This window comes from Trachypithecus francoisi, unplaced genomic scaffold (genome assembly GCF_009764315.1).
Source record: "Trachypithecus francoisi isolate TF-2019V2 unplaced genomic scaffold, Tfra_2.0 Lachesis_group20, whole genome shotgun sequence".
NCBI lineage: Eukaryota > Metazoa > Chordata > Mammalia > Primates > Cercopithecidae > Trachypithecus > Trachypithecus francoisi.
The window spans coordinates 14,462,794-14,476,016 of record NW_022681466.1 but is presented as its reverse complement, the minus strand read 5'-3'; the positions used below and the strand labels follow the sequence as shown (position 1 = coordinate 14,476,016).

Sequence of the window (13,223 nt, the reverse complement as noted above, 5' to 3'; positions counted from 1 at the left end):
CCTGGATGGGGAGCTCCTGGAGGAAAGGAAAAGCCTATCCCTCCCTTGTTCTGAGACCAGAGAGCAGGGCCAGGGGCGAGGGATCAGAGCCAGGGACCAGGGATCAGGACCGGGGTTCAGAACCAGGGACCAGGGATCAGGACCAGGGACCAGGGATCAGGACTGGGGACCAGGGATCAGGACCAGGGGTCAGGACCAGGGATCAGGACCGGGGGCCAGGGATCAGGACCAGGGATCAGGGCTGGGGGCCAGGGATCAGGGCCAGGGATCAGGACCAGGGACCAGGGATCAGGACCAGGGATCAGGGCTGGGGGCCAGGGATCAGGGCCAGGGATCAGGACCAGGGACCAGGGATCAGGACCAGGGATCAGGGCTGGGGGCCAGGGATCAGGGCCAGGATCAGGACCAGGACCAGGGATCAGGACCAGGGATCAGGGCTGGGGGCCAGGGATCAGGGCCAGGGATCAGGACCAGGGACCAGGGATCAGGACCAGGGATCAGGGCTGGGGGCCAGGGATCAGGGCCAGGGATCAGGACCAGGGACCAGGGATCAGGGCCAGTTCTAATCCTCAGGGATTAGAACTGTGATGGGGCCATGGCTGGAGCAAGTGAGGGCTTTGGGGCCTGAGGAGGCCTCGGGTGACAGGGACAACAGCAGTGTTGGCCACCAAGATGGGGATGGACAGTGTTTCCTTGGCTTCTGCCAAGTCCTCTCCAGATAAATGAGTCAAGCAGAAGTCACAAGGCGCCCTGAGCCAGAAGCTCGGTGTGGGGCTGATCTCAGCTACCTCTCTGTGGGCCCCGGGGTGGAGCAGCGGAAGGGCAGGCGTCCAGAACAGCAGGGGACCAACCAGGTGGATGTGGGTGGTGCGGACCCTGAGGCAGCCAGACTCAGAGGCCAAGCCAGGGCCAAGGGGGCTGCAGAAACGGCCACCAGGAGCTGAAACATGCAAGACGGGGAGATTCCTGACTGGAATTGCATCCACTTCTGCGCTCACAGAGGAAGGATGGGAGGGCAGGTGAGTCTGAGATTTGGAGGTGGGCGTGGCGGCGCCTGAAGACACCCACCTTTGGTAGGGAGTCCTCTGTGGGCAACCATCATAGGCTCTTAAATAAGAAGAAAAAACCTGATGTTTTCTTGGTTCGAAACAGGTTTATAGCCGGACATAGGGGCTCGTGCCTGTAGTCCCACAAGCTCAAGAGGCAAAGGCAGGAGGCTCGGTTGAGGCCAGGAGTTCAAGACCAACCTGGGCAGCAGCAGGAAACCCCATTTCTAACAAAACGAGACAAAGTAAAAACAGGTTTCTGAGGGCAGATCTGGCCTGAAGGAAGCTTATCACTGCCACAGGAAGGACTCAAACCACCACCCGGCACAACAGCCACTCTTCAGATGTTTTCCTGTCTGTGGGGCACGTTCCTAGGGTTGGACGCAAGAGAGGCCAGGCGTGTGTTCGGTTTTGTGAGACAGGTCCCCCGGGCGCCACCGTTGGGCCCCCGTCCCTCAAACTCCTCACCAGCCCCTCGCCAGACCTTGGTGTTGTCAACTTTTTTTTTTTTTTTTTTTTGAGACGGAGTTTCTCTCTTGTCTCCCAGGCTGGAGTGCAATGACACAATCTTGGCTCATCGCAACCTCCGCCTCCTGGGTTCAAGCGATTCTCCTGCCTCAGCCTCCCCAGTAGCTGGGATTACAGGCGCCCACCACCTCGCCTGACTTTTTGTATTTTTTGTGGAGACGGGTTTCACCATGTTGGCCAGGCTGGTCTCGAACTCCTGACCTCAGGTGATCCACCCGCCTCGGCCTCCCAAAGTGCTGGGATTACAGGTGTGAGCCAATGCGCCCGGCTGGTGGTGTCAACTTTTTAACTTGGCCTGTTCTAGTTGGAGTCCGTGGTTTCCTACTGTGCTTTCATTCTCCACGTCCGGGATGGCTGACGATGTTGAAGGACATCTCACGTGGTGACGGGCAGCTTCTGTGTTATTTTGTGGTGTGTCCAGCTCACCGGCCTGCTGTCTTCTCGTTGTTGGACTGTGGGTGCTCCTGTTGGACGTTTGCTTTGTGAATATTCCCTCCCGTTTTGGTCTCTCTGTCTGGGACCACCCTTGCCCCCAGGTGCTCTGCTTGTCCCGGATTCTGCCCTCAGCCCCTCCAGGCTGAGACTTTGGGTTTCGATGCCCTCCTTGCCCTCCTTGCCCCCTGCAGCACCACTTCCCCAGGCTCTGGCCGCACCCAGTCTCCTCTGAAGGTGCTGGCTGCTCAGCCGCGGACAGCCGGGAGCCATCACCTGCTTTTGACTTTTTAAATTTCTCTGCACATTGAAGGTTTGCAGTGTGGTCCAGTGGTTGTCTCTGTACTTAAGCCTTGTCTAAACACCTTGAATCCCCCATATGTTGCCCACACAACAATCAATGAGATTGTTGGTTTCCTATTTTTCTTTCCTTCTCCCCTCCTCCTGTCCTCCTTTTTTTTTTTTTTTTTTTTTGTTGACGGAGTCTCGCTCTGTCGTCCAGGCTGGAGTGGTGCAGTGGCCGGATCTCAGCTCACTGCAAGCTCCGCCCCCCAGGTTCACGCCATTCTCCTGCCTCAGGCTCCCGAGTTGCCGGGACTACAGGCGCCGCCACCTCGCCCAGCTAATTGTTGTATTTTCAGTAAAGACAGAGTTTCACCATCTTGGCCAGGCTGGTCTTGAACTCCTGACCTCGTGATCCGCCCACCTCAGCCTCCCAAAGTGCTGGGATGACAGGCTTGAGCCACTGCCCTGGCCCTTTTGTTACACGGTTTCTACTTAGGTCCGAGGACGAACATCCATATACTAGTCTTGCACCCTTGTCCCGATCTGTGTAGTCTCCCACCTGCAGTCACATCCGGCGTCCACCGTCGCGGCTCTGGCCGGGTGTCTGGTCCCCGTGTGTCTGGAGCCACAGCTCTCTGTGCGGCCGCGCTCGTCAGAACTGCGTTCCTGGAGCCTGAGGCTGGAGGAAGCCTCTGGCTGTGCGGGAAGTTCTTGGTCCGTGCGCCGTCCGTCGCCACTTCGTGTGACTGTTTTGAGAAGTCCGGTGTACAGTGAATCCTGCCTTTGTAAGTTTTGTGACCTTTTTGCCTGGAGACTCTGAGAATTATTTTTTATTGCTGAAGTCTAATCGTTTCACCAGGATCTGCCTTCAGGTTGACCTGATGGTGCTTTTCAATGTGTAGAAACAGATCTGCTTTCATTTCTGGAAATTTTTCTTGGATTGCGGTTTTAAATACTAGCTATGTCCATTGTGTGTTTTGTTTTGTTTTGTTTTGAAGACTCCAGTTCTACGTAGATTTTCTTAGTCTAACTTACCTTTTCACTTCATTATATAATTTCTATTTTCCTTTCTTTAATGTCCCTTATTACATTTTTAATTAAAATCTATTTTCTCTTAAGGATCTTGTAATTTAGTCTTCATTTTTCATATATTTTGTTCCTTTTTTTTTTTTTTGAGAGAGGGTCTCACTCTGTTACTGAGGCTGGAGCGCAGCGGCTCGATCTCAGCCCACTGCAGCCTCTGCCTCCCAGGTTCAAGCAATCCTTGTAGCTCAGCCTCCCAAGTAGCTGGGACTACAGGTGCGCACCACCACACCCAGCTACTTTTTTCGTTTTTGATAGAGACTGGTTTTGACATGTTGCCGAAGCTGGTCTCAAACTCCTGGGCTCAAGCAATCCACCCCCGACCTCAGCCTTCCGAAGTGCTGAGATTAAAGGCATGAGCCACCACACCCAACCAATTTTGTGTCTCTCTCTTTTTTTTTTTTTTTAAGTAGAGACGGGGTTTCACCGTGTTAGCCAGGATGGTCTCGATCTCCTGACCTCATGATCCGCCCACCTCAGCTTCCCAAAGTGCTGAGATTACAGGCGTGAGCCACTGCGCCCAGCCAATTTTCTCTCTTCTTAATATTTCTTTTTTTAGTTTAATCGACCCAATTTTATGTAAAAGCTTCATTAAGGTATAATTCACACGCCATACAATTCACCTATTAAAATGTGTAATTCAGTGCTTTTTAGCAAATTTATGGGGCTGTACAATCACCAATCACCACTACCATCTAATGTTAGAACATGGTCATCCTCCAAAAACACTTCCTGTTCCCAGGGGCACGCCTCGTCCGCCCCCTGCCAGCCCTGGCCAGGCACTAATGCACTTTCCTGAATGCTCTATTTAGACCCACCCATTAGGGTCCAGTTTTGCACTTAGTCCTTGAATTTCTGATTCAAGATGGGTCTCCGCCACCTCCCCGCACACCCCACCCTGTAGCCTGAAACACTGGTGGAGGGTGTGGAATTTATCTTGGCGGGTTATTTATGGGAGTCTCTGTTTCCTGGTTTGGAGGTTTGTTGTTGCTGTGGGGGACAGGCTGAATTTTTATCCATGGAAGTGTTTCCAGTTTTTAGTTTTCTCTGCTGGTTTGGTGCAGAAGACTTAGCGTCCCTGTGTCCCAGGGACTCTGATTGCCGGGCCAGGGCTGGAGCTCTCCCCGTTCTGTCCCCGCGTGGTGACTGCTGCTTCCTCCTGGAGGTTTGCGCTGGGAACGGGCTCTGGAGAAGGGCGCGTGGCGCTGGGGACGGGCTCTGGAGAAGGGCGCGTGGCGCTGGGGACGGGCTCTGGAGAAGGGCGCGTGGCACTGGGGACGGGGCTCTGGAGAAGGGCGCGTGGCGCTGGGGATGGGCCCTGGAGAAGGAATGGCGTCCCTGATTCGGCTTCCTTTTGCCTCTCAGGACTGGAGCCTCCAGAGCCTCTGGCCCGGCCTTCCTGGGAGTGGCTTTAGCTCGCGCTCTCCTCCTCCAGGCAGTTCTGGGTGCTCCATCCCCAAGGCTGCCCGGATGGTTCTGTGAGCAGGTTGGGGCTGGGCGGCCACACTTCCTCCGCTCTCGACATCTTCCCTGATGCCTTTCTGGGTTGTAACGCATCCCCCTCTCCCTGCACACCACAGGGCAGTCCAGGCACCTGGAGGCTGATTGGGAAAAGCCTGGGGGAGGAGTGAGGCCGTTTTGGGCCCTCAGGTCTCAGCAGCAACAATCGGGGGAGGTGAGAGAAAAGTGGGACAGACCCTCTGAGTCCCCTCCTCCCGGGGCAGAGGCACCACCCAGGAGCTGCTGTTGACTAAATTCTCACTTTACTGCCAGAAAATAGGAAAACCCCAAGGGTCAGGTTCTTCCTGGTGATAGGAAGAGAGAAGCCATTTTTGTCTTCCTAAACCTGTAACGTGTTTAGAGTCCCAGTGCTCTTTACAGCTGCCTTTGAAAACACAGAAAATTAGAGAAAATACCTCAGTGACCCCTGTGAGCATCCATGTCCACCGGCACCCGCGGGAGCCTCACCCTAAATCACCCGTGTGAGGGTCCGTGTCCACCGGCACCCGCGGGATCCCCCACCCTAAATCACCCGTGTGAGGGTCCGTGTCCACCGGCACCCGCGGGATCCCCCACCCTAAATCACCCGTGTGAGGGTCCGTGTCCACCGGCACCCGCGGGATCCCCCACCCTAAATCACCCGTGTGAGGGTCCGTGTCCACCGGCACCCGCGGGATCCCCCACCCTAAATCACCCGTGTGAGGTAGCACGTGGGCTTCTGTGATTCCATCGTCTTTATCTTATGGTGGATAAACTTTTAGCAGAGCTGTACACATGATTTTGAGGTCTGTTCTTTGACTCAGCATCTTTTTATAAATCTTTCCATGCTATCGTGGTTTTCATAAAAGGGATTGCCCTGCAGAGGCGGAGGTTAAATAGTGCATTTTTGTTGGACGCGGAAGCGCAGCACTGCCTGCCTATCCTGGGAGCAAACAGACTAGTGGTCGGGCCGCGATGTTTTGGGACCTTTACTGACCTGCACTTGAAGTTTGAGTGCCAGCCAAGGAGAGAAGAGGCTGGACTTGGTAACAGACTGGCCCTGCTGCTAGGCTCTCAGAAAACCCACCCTTTCCTGGAACAAAGGCGTCTCTGGGAGGCTGACCCAGGTGAGCTGCAGCAGAGAACCACGAGGAGACCAGACTCCACACCCTGCTCCTCCCCCAGTTTTATGTTTGAATTTAAGGAAACAACAGGAGCCCAGCTCTGCACAAGGCCCAGAGCCGGCCCCAGACGGACCCACGGCTCGGCCATAGCCCTGGGCTGGGGACGGGTCTGCCCAGGAGAGGAGCAAGCAGAGGGCAGGGGCCATTGGGATGATGGGCCGGGGGAAGGAGGGCCCAGGTTCTCACAGGACAGAAAAGTCTGGTGGGAAAGCCAGCAGAATGCTCCAGAGCAGAGTCCCCACTGCAATGCAGGTGTTCGTGGATCAGCCCCGTGGGCTGAGGTTCAAGTTTCTGAGCGTGGACAAGTGAACGGGGCTGGCACAGGCCCGGGGCTGCCTCCCCACTGCTGGGCTCCCCTGCGTGCAGCCCCTTGCGCCCACCCAGCACCACCGCTCTGCCCACAGTCGGCACTTTGAGTCCCTTGAGCTTCTGGGGCCGCAGCCACTGGCAGGAAAGGGCAGGGACAGAGACTGGACAAGCCGTCCAGGAGCCGCAGCTGCAAGACCCTGACCCACCCAGCCCCTTTCTTTGGCTGCCTGTCGTCCACTTTGCCTGAGACCTTTGCTGCCCAAAATGGAATTTGAGGCAGAACTGAGAACCAGCCCACCCTCCCTTCCCCTCTTTCCCGGCTGTTGAGAAGCTCAGTTGCTCACCTCTGTTGGGGTCGCCGCCTCCCGTCCCTGTTGAGCCTCTTAACTGGTTTCTTTGCAACAAAAGCCTTTCCACCAGTTCCTGGTTGGCCCGCTGAGCACAGGTGCATCTGGGGCAGGCACACGTTTCCGGGCCCCAGTGATGCCTCTGCTCCCGCCCTGCAGGGCGTCCCGGAGGACCTGTTATTCTTCTACGAGCACCTCAGGAAGGGTGGTGGCGTCATCCGCGTGGACCAGAGTCTTCTGCTGTACCGATACCACCTGCGGGCGGCCACGCACTCCGTCCTTGAGTAAGTCGGCCCCGCCCGGCCCGGGACACCCCGGAGGCCAGGAATGGGGGAGGCGCAAGGTCGGGGCCGGGGTTGGTGGGGCCGACCCCGGAGGCCGTGGTCAGGCTCTGCCTTGAGACCCAGGGTTGGTGGGACACGGGGAAACAGCACATCCCGAGGGTCGGGGGCTCGGGGTCTGCAAACGGGCGTTTCCCAAGGGTGCCAAAGGGTGAAGGCGGACGTCCTCCCCTAGTTCCCAGAGGTGAAACGACCATGCACTGGGTCATTTGAAACCCTGTGCTCCCTTTAACCCAGTGGGAGTCTCATGAGTGGGGTCCAGCTGGGACCACAGGCCTGGGGGTCACAGCTGCCGTGGAGGGTGGCGGAGGCTTGGCCAGGGAATCACAGTGCCCAGTGAGGACGAGCTCAGTGCTGCAGGGCCCGGCTCCCTCTCCCACGTCACTGTCAGGCGCGGCCACGTGGGGCCTTTACAGCTCACAGGCTCCTAACTCCAAAGTCTGTGGCTCCAGCTGGTCTGGGGGTGCCGCGTGGCTACGTTGGAGCCATGGCAGGGGTGAGGCAAAGCAGGGTGAAGCGATGTGCATCTGGAATTCCCTCCTTAGATCTGGGCAGGATGGTTCCTTCCTTAGAACTCTGCAGAACACAGAGGTCTCGGCCACCTGCCTGCCGCGTGCCGCAGCGTTAAGTTGGAATGCAGGCCACCATCCGGGACTTGTGTCTCGGCCCCTGGAGATACTCAGGGCCCCCGGAGTCTCAAGACCCCAACTAAGGTCATGTGTGAGTGTGGGAGCCGCGAAGGTCCCGGGCCTACCGTGACAGGGTTGAGACTCTCGGCAAGATCCCAGCTCCCCGGGGGGCCTAAGGTCCAGGGTCACAGGTGGGGCTGGGGTGTTGGCAGGAGGGTCACGAGCTCCCCACTGGGGGCATCATCCTCACTCCCGCATGTTGGGGCCACCCACATCTCCACTCGTCTTCCTTCTGCCCCGTCCACCCTCGTCTTCCTTCTGCCCGTCCACACTCCTCTTTCTTCTCCTGTGTCCACACTCGTCTTCCTTCTCCCCCATCCACCCTCATCTTCCTTCTCTCGCGTCCACACACTCGTCTTCCTTCTCCTGTGTCCACACTCCTCTTCCTTCTCATGCCCACTGGCACCGTGGCGCCTCCTCGTGCTGTGATGTGTCCCTGACACTTCAGCTCCTCTGCAACATTTCCAGAAATGCTGACTTGTGCTTTTGGGAAAAACTGGGTTTCCACCTTTCCCAGTGCTAAGGCGGGGCCGCAGCTTCCTCTGAGGATGTAAAAAGAAAGGCCTAGGGGCGCTGGGGAGCCTGTTCTCCCTGATTAAATAAGAACTTTTTTAAATGTGAAAAATGAAGATGAACCAAATACAGATGTTTCATCACGGCTGCTCCTAAATTTTATCTTCCTATGATGGGCCGACCTTTCCGACCAGAGACCCCTAGGAAAGCCCAGGAGACAAGGGGCCATCAAGGAGGCCGGTATCAGAGGCTCCGCCAACCTCGCGTGCCACCCATGGCCACAGAGGCCGGCTGCTCCCTTCTGGAGCCTGACTGCTTTCCTCTCACATGAACCCCATGGGGACCCTGAGCTGATGTCAGCGGATGAGGGTCAGGCTCGTCCCCCCAGAGACACCCAGCAGACCGGGGCTGCTGAGGACAAGATGGCAAAACTCGGCGAGGCTGCGTCACCTGGTGGGCGAGTCCCCACCGTCGTCTGCAGGAGCTGTGCTCGCCCAGGTTGATGCCCACTCACACACACACACACACACACTGCACATGCACACACCACACGCACACACACAGCACACAGCCACACAGTACACACAGGCATGTGTGCTCACTGCATACATGTACTCACACTGCATACACAGGCCCTCACTGCACACACATGTACACATGCATGTACACACATCCACACAGTACATACAGGCATGTACTCTGAACACCTGCACACACTGTACACATGTGCTCATGTACACACACATGCACTCACTACACACGCATGCACTCACTACACATGCATGCACACTGTGCACACACCCCACACTGTGCACACACCCCGTACACCCCCCACAGTGTGCGCGCGCACACACATGCTTCAGTGTCCTCAAGTCACTGACTGGGAGACGCATCTCCCTGTGTCCCAGGCGGGGTCGGGACTATTGAGGTGGCTGCAGAGGGTGGGGAGGAAAAGGTGGACTCCAGGCAGGACATCCCTGACCATGCCTCAGCCCTGCAGCTCCCTGAGCTGACAGAGGGGACCCCATGTCCCCCCATCCCATTGCCTGTGGGGGTTTTGCTGCAAACGGGGTGCCACAGGGTTGGGGAGGAGTCCAGAGTTTATCCTGGGAGGTGGAGGCAGCAGCAGAATCATAGAATGGACGAATCCTGCCCCGATCCCGAGGCTGAACCCACAAGGGCCCCGCTCAGGGGAGGCCCATCACCAGCCAGCGTTCTGTCCGAGACCCAGGGAGGCACGGCCCAGACCCCGTCCCGGAGGAGGCTCCCATGGACACAGCTCCCTTGACAGAGAGCAGAGGGCATCCCAGGACTCGGCCAGGGCAGGGTCTGCCGGGCACAGGGATTCAGTGTCGTTGCCTCACAGCAGCTGGGGAGGACGGCGTCTGGGACATCCCAGGCCGTTCTGGCCCCGTTGGCCTCTGCATTCCCAAGCCCCTCCAGCCCCTCCAGCTCCTGGGCCTTTGAGACAGGGTCGGCCCGGGCAGCCCCAGGAGCAGGCTCAAGGGAGAGGTGCCCAAAGGCAGGCAGCTGACAGCGATGGGGGCATGTGGGGAGGGGCTGGAGCGGGAGGAGAGAGGGTGGGATGGGGAGGGCCCAGGCAGCAATGGGCAGAGCGGCAGGTCCTAGGAAGGAGCCTGCTCCCGGGACAGCAACCTGGGGTCTGCTTGTCACAGCAGAGGCAGAAAGAACAGAGACCAGGACCCCAGGGGAGTGACAGGGTTCGGGGCAGTGACCCTGAGGCAGAAGATCATGTCTAAGTCTGAATGCTGTGATTTTATGGGATGGTCGCATGTGCCCTTGTGGACAAAGGTTTCTCTGGGAAACTGTCTTGGGTCAAGTCCAGTCCTCTGCGTCCTACAGAAACTCTGCCTTCCAGAACCTTCTAGATTCTTCAGTGACAGCTTCTCGTCTGTCCCCAGCTGTTGGGGTCTGATGGAAGGGGCGAGTCCCCACCTAGGCCTGTGGCTACATCCAGCTGGGGCAGGTGGCCCGGCTATAGGACAGCCAGTCTCTCTTAGGCGTTGGGCCCGGTGTCCAGCCAGTCTCTCTTAGGCGCTGGGCCCGGTGTCCAGCCAGTCTCTCTTAGGCGCTGGGCCCGGTGTCCAGCCAGTCTCTCTTAGGCGCTGGGCCCGGTGTCCAGCCAGTCTCTCTTAGGCGTTGGGCCCGGTGTCCAGCCAGTCTCTCTTAGGCGTTGGGCCCGGTGTCCAGCCAGTCTCTCTTAGGCGTTGGGCCCGGTGTCCAGCCAGTCTCTCTTAGGCGCTGGGCCCGGTGTCCAGCCAGTCTCTCTTAGGCGTTGGGCCCGGTGTCCAGCCAGTCTCTCTTAGGCGTTGGGCCCGGTGTCCACCCCACTGGCGGCGTGAGCGGAGCACACGTCATGTCCCTGTATGTTGGCATCTGTGTGCATCTCTGGGGCCCCCGGCCTGCCTGTCACCCTCTTCTCCCCTGCAGGGCGACCATCTGGACCCACCGCGTCCACTTCCTGGAAGAGCAGGCCCTACCCCGCTGGGCAGCCTTCACCATCTGGAACGCCGGCAAGCAGGGGCGCCGGCTGTACCGCAGCTTGACCGCCGCCAGCCAGCGCAAGGTGGGCACCCTGCCACCCTCCAACACTGCCTGCCCCGCCCCCATACTGTCCCACAGCACAGGCCCCAGCCTCGGCCTGTCCAGAGCTGCCCTTCTGTGCTTGTCCCAGGTGGTGGCATTCTGTGACGTGGACGAGAACAAGATCAGGAAAGGCTTCTATTGCCACGAGGACTCTCAGGTGTGCAGGGCCACACGGCATCACCCTTGGGGTCACCCACCTGCTCCAGGGCTGAGGGACAGCTGCCCAGAGCCTTCCCCCTTGGCAGAGTCCAGCTGGGCTGTGCTGGCTGCTCGGGGCCTCCAGGGAGCCCAGCCCCCATCCCCTGGGGGAGAACCCTGCTGTCCCTCGTGGGTCTGGGCCTTGGGGGTAACCCACCCTGGTCCCTTTGCAGTCAGGTGTCAAGCAGTGGTGGTGGGGGTTGGGGTCCTGCCCTGAATGGCTGCCGCCCAAGCCCTGGCTCCTGTGTGAGGCAACTCAGTGGCTGCGTGCCCCCTGAGGGCGTCTCTCCTGGGAAGAGCCGAGCTCGGGCAGGACTGATGGCCACTCTCACTCTCAGGAAAGACCCAAGCCCCGAATCCCCATCCTGCACTTCCGAGCCGCCCGGCCACCCTTCGTCATCTGCGTGAAGCTGGTGAGTGTGGGGCCCTTGGCCGTGGGGGGCTTGCGGGGCTTGGGCTCTGCCACGTGGACAGCCTGCCCTGCCATGCGATGACTGTGTGGCCTGGGATGAGAACCCAGCCGATGGTGGGCATGGGGACAGGTGCCACAGCTGTCCACAACGGCACCACAGACCGGGCTGTGAGGTGGTGGCCGCTGCCCTGGGGACAGGAGGCAGCTGGAGGGTGGCCTGCACAGGTGTGAATGGGATGGATTCCGGTCTCTCTTCTGTCTTTAAATACCTGTAAAACCAACATTTGTTAGAAACTTGCAAAGCACGAGACCCTACGGTGCCGTGTCTGAGGGGCCAAGGTCAGGACCTTCAGCTCCCGTGGACTGAGGTGGCCGCACCGGGGATGTCCAAAGCCCCTGAGTGTGAACGACCTCGCCTGGGGTGGGCAGGTGACAGGCACCTCGGGCTCCAAATGCAGCCTTTTTCCCCAAGCGTGGGGAGTCCAGTTGGCTGCAGGGGGCTGGGGTGAGTAGTTTTTTAAAAATTTTACTTTTAAGTTCTGGGATACATGTGCTGAACATGCAGGTTTGTTACATAGGTTTACCACATTGTGCCATGGTGGTTTGCTGCACCTGTCAACCTGCCATGTAGGTTTTAAGCCCTGCCTGCATTAGGTGTTTGTCCTAATGCTCTCCCTCCCCTTGCCCCCCACCCTCCAACAGGTCCCGTCGTGTGATATCCCCGTGCCCATGTGTTCTCATTGTTCAGTTCCCACTTACGAGTAAGAACATGCAGTGTTTGGTTTTCTGTTCCTGTGTTAGTTTGCTGAGGATGATGGTTTCCAGCTTCATCCATGTCCCTGCAAAGGACATGAACTCATTCCTTTTTATGGCTGCATAGTATTTTGTGGTGTATATGTGCCATATTTTCTTTATCCAGTGTATCATGGATGGGCGTTTGGGTTGATTCCATGTCTTTGCTATTGTGAATAGTGCTGCAGTAAACATACACGTGCACGTATCTTTATAACAATGATTTGTGTTCTTTTGGGTATGTACCAGTAATGGTATTGCTGGGTCAAATGGCATTTCTGGTTCTAGATCCTTGAGGAATCGACATTGTCTTCCACAATGGTTGAACCAATTTACATTCCCACCAACAGTGTAAAAGCGTCCCTACTTCTCCACAGCCTCGCCAGCATCTGTTCTTTATTTTTTAAAAATCGCCATTCTGACTGGCGTGAGATGGTGTCTCATCATGGTTTTGATTTGCATTTCTCTAACGACCAGTGATATTGCATTGTGGTTTTGATTTGCATTTCTCTAACGACCAGTGATATCGCATTGTGGTTTTGATTTGCATTTCTCTTAACGAACAGTGATGAGCTTTTTTTCATGTTTCTTGAACACATGTCTTCTTTTGAGAAGTGTCTGTTCATGTCCTTTGCCCACTTTTGGATGAGGTTGTTTTTTTTCTTGTAAATTGAAGTTCCTTGTAGATTCTGTATATTAGACCTTTGTCAGATGGATAGACTGCAAAAACTGTCTCTCGTTCCATTCCTGTCACTCTGATGGTAGTTTCTGTTGCTGAGCAGAAGCTCTTTGGTTTAATTAGATCCCGTTTGTCAATTCTGGCTTTTGTTGCAATTGCTTTTGTTGTTTTAGTCATGAAGTCTTTGCCCATGCCTATGTCCTGAATGGTATTGCCTAGGTTTTCATGTAGGGTATTTATGGTTTTAGGTTTTAGCTTTAAGTCTTTAATCCATCTTGAGTTAATTTTTGCATAAGGTG

The 13,223-nt window shown here is 56.8% G+C and overlaps 1 protein-coding gene across 10 annotated transcripts in view; it reads left to right on the top strand.

The window, feature by feature from the left end:
* B3GNTL1 (UDP-GlcNAc:betaGal beta-1,3-N-acetylglucosaminyltransferase like 1) overlaps positions 1-13,223 on the top strand; it is a 120,474-nt gene that overhangs the window by 93,555 nt on the left and 13,696 nt on the right. For all 10 annotated transcript variants that reach the window (XR_004430322.1, XM_033181729.1, XM_033181734.1 and 7 more), the window contains 4 exons: positions 6,853-6,977; positions 10,688-10,823; positions 10,932-11,000; positions 11,380-11,454. Coding sequence is in view for 9 of the 10 variants with exons in the window: in XM_033181729.1 (XP_033037620.1) it covers positions 6,853-6,977; positions 10,688-10,823; positions 10,932-11,000; positions 11,380-11,454 (405 nt within the window). In the remaining variant the exon portion in view is untranslated. The remainder of the gene's footprint in view (positions 1-6,852; positions 6,978-10,687; positions 10,824-10,931; positions 11,001-11,379; positions 11,455-13,223) is intronic.